The 16,339-nt window shown below is 44.7% G+C and overlaps 1 protein-coding gene across 6 annotated transcripts in view; it reads right to left on the bottom strand.

The window, feature by feature from the left end:
* LOC118368762 (peroxisome proliferator-activated receptor gamma coactivator 1-alpha) overlaps positions 1-9,346 on the bottom strand; it is a 47,624-nt gene extending 38,278 nt beyond the window's left edge. For 2 of the 6 annotated variants that reach the window (XM_035753130.2, XM_052497195.1), the window contains exons 1-2: positions 9,136-9,344; positions 5,585-5,764 (exon numbers count right to left, since the gene is read on the bottom strand). In XM_035753130.2, coding sequence (XP_035609023.1) covers positions 5,585-5,764; positions 9,136-9,183 — 228 coding nt within the window. In that variant the 5' untranslated portion in view covers positions 9,184-9,344. Of the gene's footprint in view, positions 1-5,584; positions 5,765-8,634; positions 8,868-9,135 lie in introns of those variants that run through there. The other 4 variants (XM_035753135.2, XM_035753137.2, XM_052497197.1 and 1 more) reach the window with 4 other exon arrangements.
* Between the last annotated feature and the right edge of the window lie 6,993 nt (positions 9,347-16,339).

The raw sequence follows: 16,339 nt of genomic DNA, 5'->3' as shown, positions 1-16,339 counted from the left end.
GATACACAGACCCCGAAACATTAGACAGACAGTCCGGCTAGCGCTTGCACACACAAAACCCATTAAACTCTTGGCCGTACGTCTGATTGAATAGAAGGGTGTGTGTGTGTGTGTGTGTGTGTGTGTGTGTGTGTGTGTGTGTGTGTGTGTGTGTGTGTGTGTGTGTGTGTGTGTGTGTGTGTGTGTGTGTGTGCAGGTGTCTTGTTAAGCAGATACAATCAGCTAATAAGTTTGAGGACACTCGGCTGGGGCACTTACTTGCTCCAACCCAGCCCTCAATCAGCAGTGTATCTCTTTAGGAAGACATACAACAGTCAGCCAGCCAGCCTGCCAAGCGACCACCAAAAGATATTCCCTCTTGCTCTTTTCCAAACATGCCCTGAGGGTACTATTTTCTTGGCTGCCTCGCTCACCTCGTTCCCTCACTCCCTCCCCCCTCCTCCCCATCCCTCAGTCTGCGGGTGAATCCATTTCTTTATGCCCACTGGATATGAAACGTAACGGGGCTGTTTGTGGACATCCTTTGGGGAGAGTGTCTGTATGTGTGTGTCTGTGTGTGTGTGTGTGTGTGTGTCTGTGTGTGTGTGTCTGTGTGTGTGTGTGTGTGTGTCTGTGTGAGAGCCAATGGAGTATTGTGGAGGGGAGAGAGAGATAGAGAGAAGGAGAGAGATAGAGTGAGAGTATCTCTTTGCTGTGGAATGAATCTGACAGACGCTCAGAGATAACGCTCCGACTCAACCGTGTGTGTGTGTGTGCTGACGTGTGTGTGTTCACGTGTGAGTGAGTGCCTATACGTGTACACTTGAGTGTGCCTGTGTGTGTTGGAAGAAAGGGGTATTGGAACATAACATTTTGATCAGCACACTTGCAACACCCCTCCCCCCCAAAAAAACACAAGACTACATTACAGCCAGAATGACAGATCTGTGAGTCTGTTACACTGTTACAGAGATTGCCTTTGTTTATCAGAAGAAGGGGAGCCTAGCTTTTATCAAACTACATTGTTTGTGCACAAAGTAGGGGTCCTAACAATTATGGGAAGTGTGTTTTATTTTAATAGGGCTCACTTGAGAGAATCATATTATACAGAACAGTATGATAATTTAGCCACCCTTGCTGAACTGCAGAAAGGGTGCGTGTGCTGTGCTCTCAAATGTCAGCATAAATTTGCAAAGTAAACGCAGCCAGCGTTCAGCGGGGACTGGTAACAGGGGGTGATGAAGGTGTGTGTGTGTGTGTGTGTGTGTGTGTGTGTGTGTGTGTGTGTGTGTGTGTGTGTGTGTGTGTGTGTGTGTGTGTGTGTGTGTGTGTGTGTGTGTGTGTGTGTGTGTGTGTGTGTGTGCAAGTTTACTACTTGTGGGTGTCTAGGGTGAGGGAGGGGGGACTATTAAACAAACATTTTGATCGCGACACAATCAGCACTTCCAAACGTACACACACACATCCCCCGAATCAATCCGGGCTGTCTTTCTCTTCCTCGGCCCTGCTATGCGTAAGCACTGCATCTGCCCAGGGAAACATTTGAACAACACATAAACAAACAAAAATGAAACAAACAGAGGAGGGACCTCTGTCTCGGAGGCATAATACCTTCTTCCTTTAACAATCCCAAACCCGCCGTAAGCAAGATCGCCCACCTCCGATGACTAATCTAGCGTGTGTTTGTGTGCGACCAACACAGAAAAAGCCATTGCATATACAGTACCTGGCTAATGCCCTAAATCCTCCACTCCCTCTCTCACCAGACTCTCTTGTTTTTAATTCATCAGTTGGGGGATTTCCGCTGGCACTCCACGGCGGGATTCTATCCTCGCCGCGAAAATGACGCCAATCACTCAATCCGCGGGATCAGCGACTTGTTCCAGACAGAGGCACGCAATCGACATCTTGTTTTACCTCTAGCGATGTTGACTACCTCACTATCGTTGTTAATAAGAGACTCTGTTAATGGTCTGATATCTTTACTGGGTAATGTTGAGCGATTGACAGCTGGGGATAGAGTCATCTTTAAATGGCTTGATCAGAGTGTTTGAGGACCGGCTGTCATTGGGCAAATGTTATTTCCACTCCTTCCTTACAAGGAGACGGCAGCCATATTTGATGGAGTGGAGATAAAGTTGCTCCTAACCACTGATTTAGGATCAGATCTGGCTTAATCTGCATAAGGTTTAAGGTAGGGATTGAAGACAGCGTAATCTGAATCGAGATCTGTTGTTTGAGTATCCTGGAGATCCCATGTGATTCTGAGTTCACATTGGCAACCGGTTGGGGAGTTCTGGACATAATCTCACTGGCAGACCCAACAACCACAGCCCGATATAGAAAGTGTTGGCTTAGTGGCCGGGGCGTGTTGAAGAGGTGTGAGAGCACACTGTGGTCCAGACTGATAGCTGGCCTTGTAAGAGGCTGTGTGCCACTCTCAGTGTTGTCCGGATCCCGCTGAAGAACACTGGCAGAGTAGTGTAAAATAGGCCATCCAAGGGAAAGAACACACACAATGCACAATGTGGACAAGCACACCCACACACACACACACACACACACACACAACAAGTGCACGCACAAGCAGACAGTCACACACACACACTCTATATCAAACACTTGATAGTAGTCGCACACACCAAACACACACACGAATAGCCCATGTGCAGGATGTGAACAATCACCCTGGTCCATTAATGATCAAGCCAACTTCACGCTAGATGTTCACATTATCGACAGCCAGCGACTTTTTAAAAACAAAATTCGAGGTGTATAATAATAAAGCTGCTTACACATTTGCCACTGCCAGTCACGCGGCCGGCAGCATCTACATCAGTGCCAACGCTACAAAAACAAGACTTGTTCTTCTTCCCAAGTAGCGTTGGACCGAGACTGAAGTTCATTAAAACACAACCAGGGTAGGGTGTCCATTTTAGGAAGGATTCTCAGAGGCTGTTCTTAAAGAAGGAAAGACAAAGCTTTCTTTCTCTGGCATCAGAGGGTGTCTCTCTCTTGCGGTCTCAGTCTCTCTCTGCCTCTATCACTCTCACTCTGTCTCTTTATATCTGTTTATCTCTCTCTTTATCTCTCACGCCCCCTCCCTCCAGTTGTGTGCAGTAGCCAGAGGGAGCCCAGCCTAGCACACATCTCCCCGTCTTGGTTCCCCCTCCCTACCGCCCACCCTCCAGAGCAGGGCCCCACGGTGACAGCTGCACCCAGCTTCCAGGCACCCTCCCTGGGAAGCGGCCTCCACTCCCCTACCACCTCCAGACTCAACTCCACCATTTTAGCCCCGGAAATGCTCCAGATGAATCATGGCCAAGCGAACTGACACTGAAGGGCATCAACCGTCAAGTTCACAACAATCCACTGTGCCTTTTCTGCTACTGCTCCCCGATCCTATCTCTCTGTCTCGCTTTCGATCTCTCTCTCTGCTCATTTGCCTGCCAGCCAGGGCCTGTTCTGTTCTGTGCACACTAGAAGAACTCCATGGCAAATCACACATGCGGGATAAAAAAAAACAGAACAACGGGCCCTTCAGCACTGTGTGTGTGTGTGTGTGTGTGGAAAAAGAGAGAGAATTAGTGAGAGAGACTGAGAGAGAGACTATGCGCATTTGTGTGTGCAGTAGTTATGTAAGTATGTGTGTGGATTTGTATGTCTATGAGGTTTGTGTGTGTGCGTGTGTATTCATTCGTTTGTGCATTGTTTAAGGTTAAGGTTAGGGCAGAGACGACCTACCACGAACACCCATTAACCTCTAGTCAGGTAGTTTAAGAAAACATTGGCAGTAGATTGTGAGAGAGGAAGAACACAAAGTCCCCTGTGCCAACTTGTTTCACATAACAGCTGGCCAATCATTAACCAGTTCTAAAACCTGACGTTGTGATTGGGCGCTGCAGTGCCCCACACAGGCCAATCAGGGAAGCGCAGAAAGTTTGTGCGGCAACCCCCAGCCCCAAGCCTCTGATCTGTGAGCGTGCACGCACACACACACAAACACAGAGAGAGAACCAACCATTTTTCCCCTGTCAGATTAGTAAGGATTACTAATAACACGAGCCAACTCCCAGCGTTGCAGTATGATGTACTGAGCACTTCGTATGGCAACTTGAAAACTTTCCACTTTCCAATTCCAGATGGCAACCACCAGCACAAGGAATACATTCATTGATTGTAAAGCCAGCTCATTTGAAATGCATCACATTCATTAGTGCTCAGATGTTTTTCGAACGTTACAGCTGTTTTCTGATCGTAGCTGTGTAGTATGTGTGTTGAAATAATGTAGTATCCTACACACACACTTCGTACAGTGCTGGTTTCTCTATGCTGGCTACCTCAAAGAGTGCATTGTGTTTTAAAATGTGACACACACACACTTGACAGACATGCTTGCTTGTATTTTTATCCATCCCCTCATCGGCCGCAGGCCATATCACTCTGAGGGTCCGGAGTCACACGACTAGCACTCAGGACCCCGGAGCACAAGGGACTGTCTAGGGGCCACTCACTGGCACTAGGTTGAAGGACCAGAGGGAGGGAGGGAGGGAGGGAGGGAGGCGCGCGTGTGTGTGTGTGTGTGTGTGTGTGTGTGTGTGTGTGTGTGTGTGTGTGTGTGTGTGTGTGTGTGTGTGTGTGTGTGTGTGTGTGTGTGTGTGTGTGTGTGTGTGTGTGTGTGTGTGTGTGTGCGTGGAAAGAATTCTGTCCGCTATCAACCTCTCCCCTACTGGGGCCATTGAGACACACACTTTCCGCCTCCGAAAACGTGACAGCGTGACAAGCCACAGACCAACAGTGGCATTCCCCTCCAGCATTCTCCTCTCTCCAGCCAAGCCAGCACCAATCTCCATGTTCCTCGCCTATCTCCCCACTGATAAACCAGTAATGAACTGTCTCTCCTAGCTTACTTGTCCCAAATGACTTTATTTCCCCCCAGCATGCTACTTTCAGTGGACTTTGCCTCCCTGAATGAGAGAGAGTGCCGCAGGTTGAAAGTTGAACATTTTCCTCCCAAACCTTTTGGAAAAGGGGGCTTTCGCAATATGGCCATAATATGGGGGCCAAAGGGCCAAGAGCTGGGTTTAATTTCCTCTGCTCCTTTAGATGCCTGCCGCAGCAGAGTAGAGCAGTGGCTGGACTGTAATAAATGACTTGGGGGATTGATAAGGTACTGTCAGGGAGAGAAGCCAAAGGACAGTACAAAGGTCTCCAGGCTTATCGCCAAACCCCTGTTATCTTGACTTCGTACTTTTCAGGGGGATATAAAGTCCCTCTCTCAATACAGTCGGTACTACTACATACTGTACGAGGCGGGAGGTTTTTATCATGTACCTGGAAGGCTTTCAACAGATAGCAAACTCAGCATACAGTGTGACGCGTCTGTTTCTATCGCTGACTGAGCTCAGGCTGGTGACCTCTGAAGAGTTCATTTACCTCGCATCCACTTCCTAGATGGAAAAATACATACTGAACAAGAGTCCAGGCTACCAAAATATCCGTAAATAGTTAACGACCGTGTCACAAATTGTGTGATACTGGGGCAAAGGGGAGCAGAGAGACTTGGGGAAATAAAAACGAGCTGTAGTATGATATGCTCTCTTACCTCAAAGAGGTTGGAAGCCTCGTTGCCATATTGACTGGAAATTATCTCTGATTGGTCACTGTACCACTTGAGCCCGCCCAGGAAGCTGTCCGCATCCAGGTCACTGACGTCAAGCTCTGAGAGGTCGAGTTCGGGGAGGTCCGGACAGAGGGGTTGGTCTTCGCCAACCAAGGCAGCACACTGGGGAGACAAGAAGACGGAAGGTGTCAAAAACCCATCAACACACACAAAGGTGCGCAGACACACACATACGTACCAACGCACACACACACACACAAACACACACGCACACTGAGGCAAATGATGGAAGCTACTTTTTCACATTAATTCACAAGCCGTTACCCCCACAGGTATTATTTTATGGTTATTATGCAATATCTGTACACTACATCCTGGCCTTGAGGACATTCATTATGTATTTGATGATAACAAGTTATCTTTATTGATAGGCCTACCTTTTTACATTTCTCATACTGCATGGTTCGTTTTAGTAGACTAGGAAATCCTGCTAGGCCTATTGGCCTAATAGGTCAGACATTCATAAAGCCTGATAATTCAGTCAACATCGTGTTCCATGGGTATTCTTCCTATGGTGTTATGTCCATGTCACTGATAGGCTGAACTCTCGGGGTCAACCTCATTTGAATGACAGCATGGCTAGACTTGCCACCTGACTGGCTGACCTGGGCGCCTCAACACAATGGCAGCGGTAGCCATGGCACAAATTTCACTCTGACCCAACAGTCGTTTTCCACCCCGTACATGTGATACAGCGGGCCGCGGTGATGCTAAATGCTGCCATTTCATTCGTCACTGTCCGCTTTTATATAGGGGCCTATGCGACAGCTGCTCCGCCGCTCTCCAGACACAAATCATCGCTTCATCGAACTGCGTTGAGGGGATCCACAGACTTTAAATATGTGTGGTGTGAAGAGAGGAGGAAGATGGGGCAATGAAGTTAGACTCTGCGCCAACGGTTGCAAGCTCAATGTAAACACGTTCCAGGAAGGCGCTTTGCTAACCTACATTTCTTATTCAGGTGCCAATATGTTACAAATGTTAATTGCTTCAGCGGCCCGTGCTTGCTTGAGGCAAGGTTATGCCAGCTCTGCACGCAATGCATCTTGTTCTGGAACATGGCAGTCACTTCTACTCGACAGCGAGAGAAACCCCTAGGCAAGCAAGGAGATATCAGCTCGAGTGAGCCAAATGCAGGTATTTTTTTTTATCCCAAATTTACTCTCGCGTCTTCTCACTGACACCCTCGTTATGCATAGATAAACAGGCGTTTTAAGTTTGGGAAATGTCGAACCCCACATGTCATAAATGTTGGCTAGAGAGTTGTCAGGATTCAATGTATGCAGACTTAAGGGAGAGTTAATGGTGATACCCTCGGGCATACCCCGGAGGCAGTTAGTTCGCCAAGGAGCCAGAGAGAGGGAGAGGGCGTCTGACTGGAGAGAGATGAGCCTAGGGTTCGACTCAGGGCAACAGAGAGACAGATAGCCTACTATACCATGTGGGAGGTAGGCTTCAAAAAAAGAAAAACGCCCCGGCTAACACGTGCCATAGTCGATCCGGCCTCTGGTTGCGCTCATGAGATGACATAGTCATAGGCTATATTTACGACACAACTCCCTCTCCTTTGCCCATAAACTAGGATAAAGATGCAAATTCATCATAGTCTCTATCCCTCCTAGCCCTGTAAAATGCCCCACTTTATCAAGATATACGAAAAAAAGAAATCAAAGAGAGATCTGACATTTCCTCTCAATCTTCTCATCGACTTCCAAGGGTGTTAATGAAATAGCGCCGCCAGACAGAGCGAGGGGGGAGTGCGCTAACCGCCACTGCGAGCCAACGTGATTTACACACACAGAACACATACAAGCACCTGCTATGGTGAGATTATTAGGAATATGACTGGGGATGTTGAGTGAAATTCCCTGGTTGTAAAGGGGCGGTCTTTGGAAATTTCACGGCATGATTTATACTCAACTCAGAATGAATTGACGCACTTAGAAAATAAAGAATAAAGTTAGCATGTCTGTCACAAGCAGGACAGGTTCTTGAAATACACGCACCTTTTTAATGGAGGGGGGGGGGGTGAACAACACAATAGATAGGCAGCAGATATCACTACGTTGATACACTCGAAAATGCCGATACGGAACAAAAAAAAACAAAATGTTTTCATTTGTATTATAATAATTTGACAGGCTGGCTCAGCCGACCGAGCATCCATCTATCGATATGAGTAATTGAAGTTAAAGTGTAAAGAAGTGCTACTGGTGCATAAAGTAATTCGCCAGGCTGTCAAGGAAAGCAAATAAATACATGCGTAGGTCAATGGTCTTGGTCAATAAGTAATGGGTTAAACTGACATTTCAAGGCGTTTTGTCAGGCGAATAATTGTCATTCAATCTTGCCTCGAGTGGTGATAATAGACAGATGGAGAAAAGCTGATAAACCGACAGCAGCTTCATATCGAAGATGAGCTTCTATCCCATGACTGCGTTAAAGTCGACGGTAACTGCAGAATATAGCCTACAGCTCAATGCCTTAAACAAACTGCATAGACATGCATAACACTAGTAACAGAGTTATAGTCTATCGTCCATCTCCAAATCACTATTTGCATTATTTCCAGTTATTCAAGTAAAAATCATTGCATTGAGTCGTCAATCTACCCCGTGCGTTTTAAACCAAGAGCTTACAAAGTATGCTGTGGGAAAAACATTACCGATGGCAATTACGCAAATATTTTCATTAACCGGTCAAAACATTCTCATAGCCTATTTTGTCATATGCAACTAGGCTACAGATATGTGTTTACTCCTCCAAACGGATGTTGTTGGCAGAAATGTCAAGACGCGCCCGATACATGTAAGAGAAGATGCTCCTCCGTAATATCGAACCCTCCGTGCCTGTTATCACCCCTGCACTTTCCACTGAACAAATCCCACTGAACAAATCACGTAAAATCCCGATAAATCCCCGATAAAAAGACACGTATATCGTCGTGAGTGTTCTTTGTCACTGTACAATACCTGACTTAGAAACATTTCTGTCTTTCGGACTTCAAGAGCGGACCCTTCTCACATCAGCACAAGAGCGAATACAGACTTTGACTGGAAAGATCTCCATACGCATGTAAACATTCTTTCCGACTGCACGACATCCTAGGGAGACGCGACCAGCAGCAAACTCCAGGGCTGCAAGAGACGCACCGCTCATGCAGCCTACAACATTACATATAACGACTTAAACACGACACTATGAAGTAAAAGCAGCAATTTTGCTTCATCCCCTCCACTTGTCATGTATTCCTGTGCATTTCCCCGTATCGTATCCTCAGCGCAATAGCGGCGATATTATCGTATCCTCAGCGCAATAGCGGCGATATTACGCATCCGGTGCCAACACCAGTAAAGGAAAAGCCGTATTCGTTATCGGATATCACCGTCTTTGGATGTTCTGTGAGGTCCATCACCCAAAACGTTCCAGAACGGTACAGTTGACAATAAGTTGGATATTTTAGAACTGCTCACCTCTAATTCTCTCCAGACCGAGTCCTGGTTACACCTGTCCCACGCCATCCAGGCACTGAATGACGGTCCGAAAGAAACAAAAAAAGAAATCAGGCAAAAAGAAATCCACTCGCGCTCCACTCGCTCTCGCACAGGCTACTGCCCCTTACCGAGAATGAACTGAGGGTACCTGTCTTACAACTGCTTCCATCACATGACAAAGCTATTAAAAGTAGGCAGGGAAGTGAGTCCCTTCGCCCCCTCCCTACTACTCGCCAATGACGTACTGTGAAGCAGGCGGGGTCTGGAACGCGCATCGTCAATATGTTCCAACTGAAAAGAAATCGGTAAATTCTAATGACACGGAGAAATAAAATATATTTCTAGCGCAGCCCACATATATTGTTGCTTTGCTTATCAAGTCACTGCTATGCCCAGACCGCTCACTGGTCTATAGGCCTACACACGTTTGACACTCGAATCACCACCATGCATGCAGCATTTCAAGATATCAAAATGCACAGTGATATCAATGAAACATCTCTGTCTTGTTGAACGTGTCTACATTGCACATTGCGCCATAAGCATATTATTTCCCGTAACCTATTAAATATAGTAACATGGTAGGCTACTATGACACCACGCACCCTGTTTAGTTAAACAAATAGTCGACAATCACTGATGCTCATCTATTGAAAAGGGGTGCGCTGTGAGTTCCCATATATTATAAGGAAATAACGGATCATGTGAAGAACATGGCGACAAACAAAACATAAGGTTATACAAACAAAGTGTAGCCTATTGGTCTGACTTCTAATAACATTTCCCAGATGTTCCAACTATGTTACTGTGAAGTTTTCCAATATCTCAAGGCTAGGCTACTGCATTTCCAACTGGGGTATAGGTTTCAGAAGCGCCTGGGCGACGCGAGGCTTGTGTATAAAGTCTAAACCGTTTACATAACGCTCAATCTCCACCATATGCATATGCGTTTTGTTTGTTGGATGTGTAGCCCGCATTTTCGTACTTGATGCACGTGCTTCGCTTTTCAAGTTGCTAAAAGCTAGCTAGTTGGAGTCTGTGTTCTTCCATGTACCAGTGCACAGTGAAGCAACCGCACTAGTTGAAGATATTAAATGCACGTGGTACACAGAAGGCACTACAGCCTAGTGCGTTATCCCCAACGTAGCGTTGCAGACTGCTCCATTGACAATGAATGACTTCCACATGATGCGTTTGATGCATCTGGTTGACATAAGGCGCCATGTCCACGCTGACAGCCTGCCTGCAAGCTAGGCTACTCCAAAACTAATGTTAGACACTTTTGAATTTCCATTATTATTTCCTAATAACAGCAGAATGAAAGGAAATTGTGCAAGTTTGGACATGATTAGTCCCCCCCATCTCAAAGCACATTACAGCTTTAGACATTTTAGCCTTGGCTGTAATTTCAAGACAAAAACCTAATACCTACTGCCCCCCATTAGGTTTCTATCTGTTTCAAAACTGGAGATTTACATTTTAGAAGACATGGTGCAGCAGGTGACAAGTATCAACCATGTGTACAGTGTCAACAGTGCATGTATACGAAACAGCAGCACAGACAACCAAAAACACAAGCTCTGTGTAGACATTTCAAACAAGCAGGTCATCAGTGGGTTGTGCCTGGGCACACACTCCTTTTGGTTGTGGTATTCCTTTCCACAGAAAATCCACTTGATGTAAAACCCTATAGGTATGAAAAGAGATACAATTCTCATCTAAGGAAATTAATCTAGTCCCATTTTTGCTAAATTCACAAATACAAGTTAACATTATTACCTAGGATACATCTGATATAATTCCAACAATTGAATTAAGATATTTTATCAGGTAAAAAAGCTAAACCAAATGTGAATGTAGCCTCTGAGGCGTCAGTGATAGTATTTTTCAAGTTGAATCTTTTTCAAGTTTAAAGGGCCCTTCTCACTGGTCACACCATGTCATTTCAACGTGGAAGGAGGTGATTTCAAGCCATGTGCGCAGTAGTTATTGTACCCCAGTGGAAACACTAAAGAGTTTATTCTACATTTAAATTTTCATTAAACACCATGTTTCACAATAGCACCCCCCCAAAAAAATTATGTGTAGTGCAAAAACACTGAGTATACCAAACATTAGGAATACCTCCTTAATATTGAGTTGCACCCCCCCCTTTGCCCTAAGAACAGCCCCGATTCAACAGGGCGTGGACTCTACAAGATGTCGAAAGCATTCTACAGGGATGCTGGCCCATGTTGACATCAATGCCTCCCACAGTTGGCTGGATGTCCTTTGGGTGTTGGACCACTCTTGATGCACATGGGAAACTGTTGAGCGTTAAAAAAAACAGCAGCGTTGCAGTTCTTGACACAAACCGGTGCGCCTGGCACCTACTACCGTACCCCGTTCAAAGGCACTTCAATCTTTTGTCTTGCCCATTCACCCTCTGAATGGCACACATACACAATCCATGTCTCAATTGTCTCAAGGATTTTAAAAAATCCTTTAACCTGCCTCCAGCCCTTCATCCACACTGATTGAAGTAGATTTACACTGATGTAAGTGACATCAATAAGGGATCATAGCTTTAACCTGGATTCACCTGGTCAGTCTATGTCATGGAAAGAGCAGGTGTTCTTAATGTTATGTATACACATCAATATGATTTGTCACTTTGTTTTTTCATTCAACATTGGAAATTTGAGATAAAAGCGATGCTGTGTCAGTGGGTTGCTTTTTGACAATAAGGCACCAGACTGTCTACAGGCATAACGTTTTGAATCTAGAAGAAGACCGAGAGACGGGAGTAGTCAAGAAGGAGTCGATGTCACGGTTGTGTGGAGAGACGGACCAGGTCGCAGTGTGATTAAAGTTCCACATAATTTATTTACCCGAAACTTCCAAACAAAAAAAGAAACGAACAACGAACTGTGACATCAGAGGTGCCACATGCACTAACTCAAAACAAGATCCCACAAAAAAACAGTGGGGAAATGGCTGCCTAAATATGATCCCCAATCAGAGACAACGCTAAACAACTGCCTCTGATTGGGAACCATACCAGGCCAACATAGAAATAAAACAACCTAGATTACCCATCCTAGTCACACCCCAACTTAACCAAAATAGAGAATAAAAAGCCCCCCTCCCCCCCCTTTAGAGTACCTGACTCTATAGGGGAGGGTCCGGGTGGGCATCTAGCTTCGGTGGCGGCGCCGGTGCGGGGCGAAGTACCCACTTCGCTCACGGATCCACCAGCATCGGTGGCTGCTCTGGTGCGGGGCAAAGAACCCGCTCATCCCGTGGCTCCAGCATCTGTGGCGGCTCTGGTGTGGGAATTTGCCCCTGCCCAGACCACGGGTCCGGCCATGGAGGGAGGCACAGAGGGAGGCCCCTGCCATGGAACGGAACTGGACGTCATGCCTGGACTGGGCCCCGGCGCAGAAGAAGGCTCCGGCCATGGAGCAGGACTGGACACCATGCCTGGACTGGGCACAGGCGCAGAGGAATGCTCCGGCCTTGGAGCGGGACTGGACGCCGTGCCTGGACTGGGCACTGGCGCAGAGTGAGGCTCCTGCCATGTAGCAGGACTGGACGCCTTGCCTAGAAGCTCTGAACCGTGGACCATCGCAGGAGGTTCCGGACTGTGGACCGTCGTAGGAGGTTCCGGACTGTGGACTGTCGTAGGAGGTTCCGGACTGTGGACCTTCATAGGAGGTCTTCGTGTCACGGTTGTGTGGAGAGACTGACCAAGGTGCAGCGTGATTAAAGTTCCACATAATTTATTTACTCAAAACTTCCAAACAAAAAAAGAACCAAACAACGAACTGTGACATCAGAGGTGCCACATGCACTAACTCAAAACAAGATCCCACAAAAAAACAGTGGGAAAATGGCTGCCTAAATATGATCCCCAATCAGAGACAACGATAAATAGCTGCCTCTGATTGGGAACCATACCAGGCCAACATAGAAATAAAACAACCTAGATTACCCACCCTAGTCACACCCCGACCTAATCAAAATAGAGAATAAAAATACTCTTTATTGTCAGGGCGTGACAGTCGACCAAGATTGGCAAGAGGAATGTCGAGTTGTCCTGAAAAGCATGATAAGCTAACCTTACAGTGTGTCAAGCTAGCTAGCTAACTAGCTGTGTTTTACATGTCATACTTAAGTGGTAATGCCAGAGAAGCAGGTGTTTGGAGGATATATTAGCACGGCTGTTGTTAGGCCCGAGATGAAGTCGAGGTCTGGAAAATCGTGCCAATATATTCTCCATACACCAGCTTCGAGGTACATTATCCCTTTTATACAACGGGTTACCAACATATTCAAATAATGATTTACATATTTTCATTAAAAACATTATTTTGATGAATTTATTGATACTATTTCATCATTTCACAAGTTATAGTCCAACACAAATCTAGGCTTGCTACCCAAGCCGGCTAGTCATTCGTTTTATCGGTTCGGTTGCCAGAGACGCGTCCCAGTCATTAAGTCTTTTTGTTCTGTATCTATGGACATTTGTTCTAAATCGTTCGTCCAGTCGTTCGTTCTAAATGTTTTATTGCCATACTGGCTGTGTTACGGTTTTCTTCTGTCGAATGAGAGGAGGACCAAAATGCAGCGTGGTTATTTAATAAAGATGAAAAACGAACAATACAAAAACACTAAACGTAACGTGAAAAACCGAAACAGCCCTATCTGGTGAAAACAAACACAGAGACAGAAACAATCACCCACGAAACACTCAAAGAATATGGCTGCCTAAATATGGTTCCCAATCAGAGACAACGATAAACACCTGCCTCTGATTGAGAATGACTCCAGGCAACCATAGACTTTCCTAGACTACTATACTATACCACAATCCCATAACCTACAAAAAAAACAAGATAAATAACCCATGTCACACCCTGGCCTGACCAAAATAATAAAGAAAACACAAAATACTAAGACCAGGGCGTGACAAGCTGGTAACGTTCTTATCCCTTGCTAGCTAGCCAACTTCGGCTAACTTACAGTCACGTCAAACAGTGCAGCTAGAATAACAACAAAGTATCTGCGTTTGCATTTGTTTAAGCTGTTTTCTAGTTACATTTATTTGGATACATTCATATCAATGAGCTAATGATGTGTGATTTCACCTGGCATAGAAAATGTGCTTTCTCGTCAGGACACTGTTGTTCAGAGAAGCGAGCCAACAGCTAACACAATCACTTCAAACTGAAGTTGGAAAAACTGCAAACTTGCTGCACTTCATTTAAGTTTACCTTTTTTCTATTGATATTTATTTGTATAAATCCAGGCTGATTTGCCTGTCTGTTTCATCCCGACTCCTGACACGTTCCTTACTATGCGATAGCTGGAGATGTTGGAGTGTTGCAAATGTCGGCAAGACAGACAGCACGGTTTATAATAAATCTCCACTGTTGAAAACGAAATGTTAGTCTAAAAGAAATGTGAGATAATGTCTATATGCTTTATCTAGTAGAGATCAAGTTCATAAATTGCCTGGCTGGGCTGATGAGATAGTGGATTTCGCAGTCAGATGGAACAGCGTAAATAGGCATTTTAACGTCATAGATTTTGCCTGTGGTAACTCATGGAATAGACACCGGCTGGAATGCGGTTTTAACCAATCAGCATTCAGGATTAGACCAACCCATTGTATAATATGTCATAACAGCTGACATAACTTGCCATAACCTGTCATAATATGGTCATAACACTGTCATGACCCATATATTTACACCTGTTGTGACATATATTATTATGTTTTAATGGCTGGTTATGACACCTACATAAGTGTCAAAACTCCCATTTATTCAAATGTGTTTTTCCCTGCCAATAAGTTTCCTTTCATTTGAAAGTTTGTTTCTTAAGTCCTTTGTTGTTGTTGTAATGAATTCTTGTAGAAAATAGAAAATAACTTGTAGAAAATACACTTTACGACACTGTCATAAAATATTAATACCATCCTGTGTCACTTTACTTGGACTAAGAAAATACACTATGGCGCTGTCATGAAGCATTATGACCATCCTGTCACATTATTTGGACAAAGAAAGTACACTTTATGACACTGTCATGAAGCATTATGACCATACTGTCACTTTATTTGGACGAAGAAAGTACACTTTATGGCACTGTCATGAAGCATTATGACCATACTGTCACTTTATTTGGACTAAGAAAGTACACTTTATGACACTGTCATGAAGCATTATGACCATACTGTCACATTATTTGGACTAAGAAAGTACACTTTATGACACTGTCATGAAGCATTATGACCATCCTGTCACTTTATTTGGACTAAGAAAGTACACTTTATGACACTGTCATGAAGCATTATGACCATACTGTCACATTATTTGGACGAAGAAAGTACACTTTATGACACTGTCATGAAGCATTATGACCATACTGTCACATTATTTGGACTAAGAAAGTACACTTTATGGCACTGTCATGAAGCATTATGACCATACTGTCACATTATTTGGACTAAGAAAGTACACTTTATGGCACTGTCATGAAGCATTATGACCATACTGTCACATTATTTGGACGAAGAAAGTACACTTTATGACACTGTCATGAAGCATTATGACCATACTGTCACATTATTTGTCACTGTCATGAAGCATTATGACCATACTGTCACATTATTTGGACTAAGAAAGTACACTTTATGGCACTGTCATGAAGCATTATGACCATACTGTCACATTATTTGGACGAAGAAAGTACACTTTATGACACTGTCATGAAGCATTATGACCATCCTGTCACATTATTTGGACTAAGAAAGTACACTTTACGGCACTGTTATGAAGCATTATGACCATCATAATCATATACATATCACATACATGCCCTTATGTCAGACATCAGTCACAAAGGGTGTCTTGTCCTGCTCCTGAAATCTGATCCTGCATTTATCCCAGTCATCAGAAACAGAGCATTGGGGTAGGTGCAAGTCTGACATTAATGTGTGCGCAATTACAATTATAATTTCAGAAAATTTCATTTGACATAAACATACAATTGACAAGTAGGCTATGGTGTAATGGAATGTTTTGCCTTGTGTGGTAGGTTTAGTGGGTTTTGACACTCTTATGTATGGACCATATCCAACCATAAAATAACTACTGTGGTAGGTTTAGTGGGTTTTGACACTTATGTATGGACC

The sequence above is a fragment of the Oncorhynchus keta genome, chromosome 35 (genome assembly GCF_023373465.1).
Source record: "Oncorhynchus keta strain PuntledgeMale-10-30-2019 chromosome 35, Oket_V2, whole genome shotgun sequence".
In the NCBI taxonomy this organism is placed as follows: Eukaryota; Metazoa; Chordata; class Actinopteri; order Salmoniformes; family Salmonidae; genus Oncorhynchus; species Oncorhynchus keta.
The sequence above is the reverse complement of the archived record's forward strand: the minus strand, read 5'-3'. Positions and strand labels throughout refer to the sequence as shown.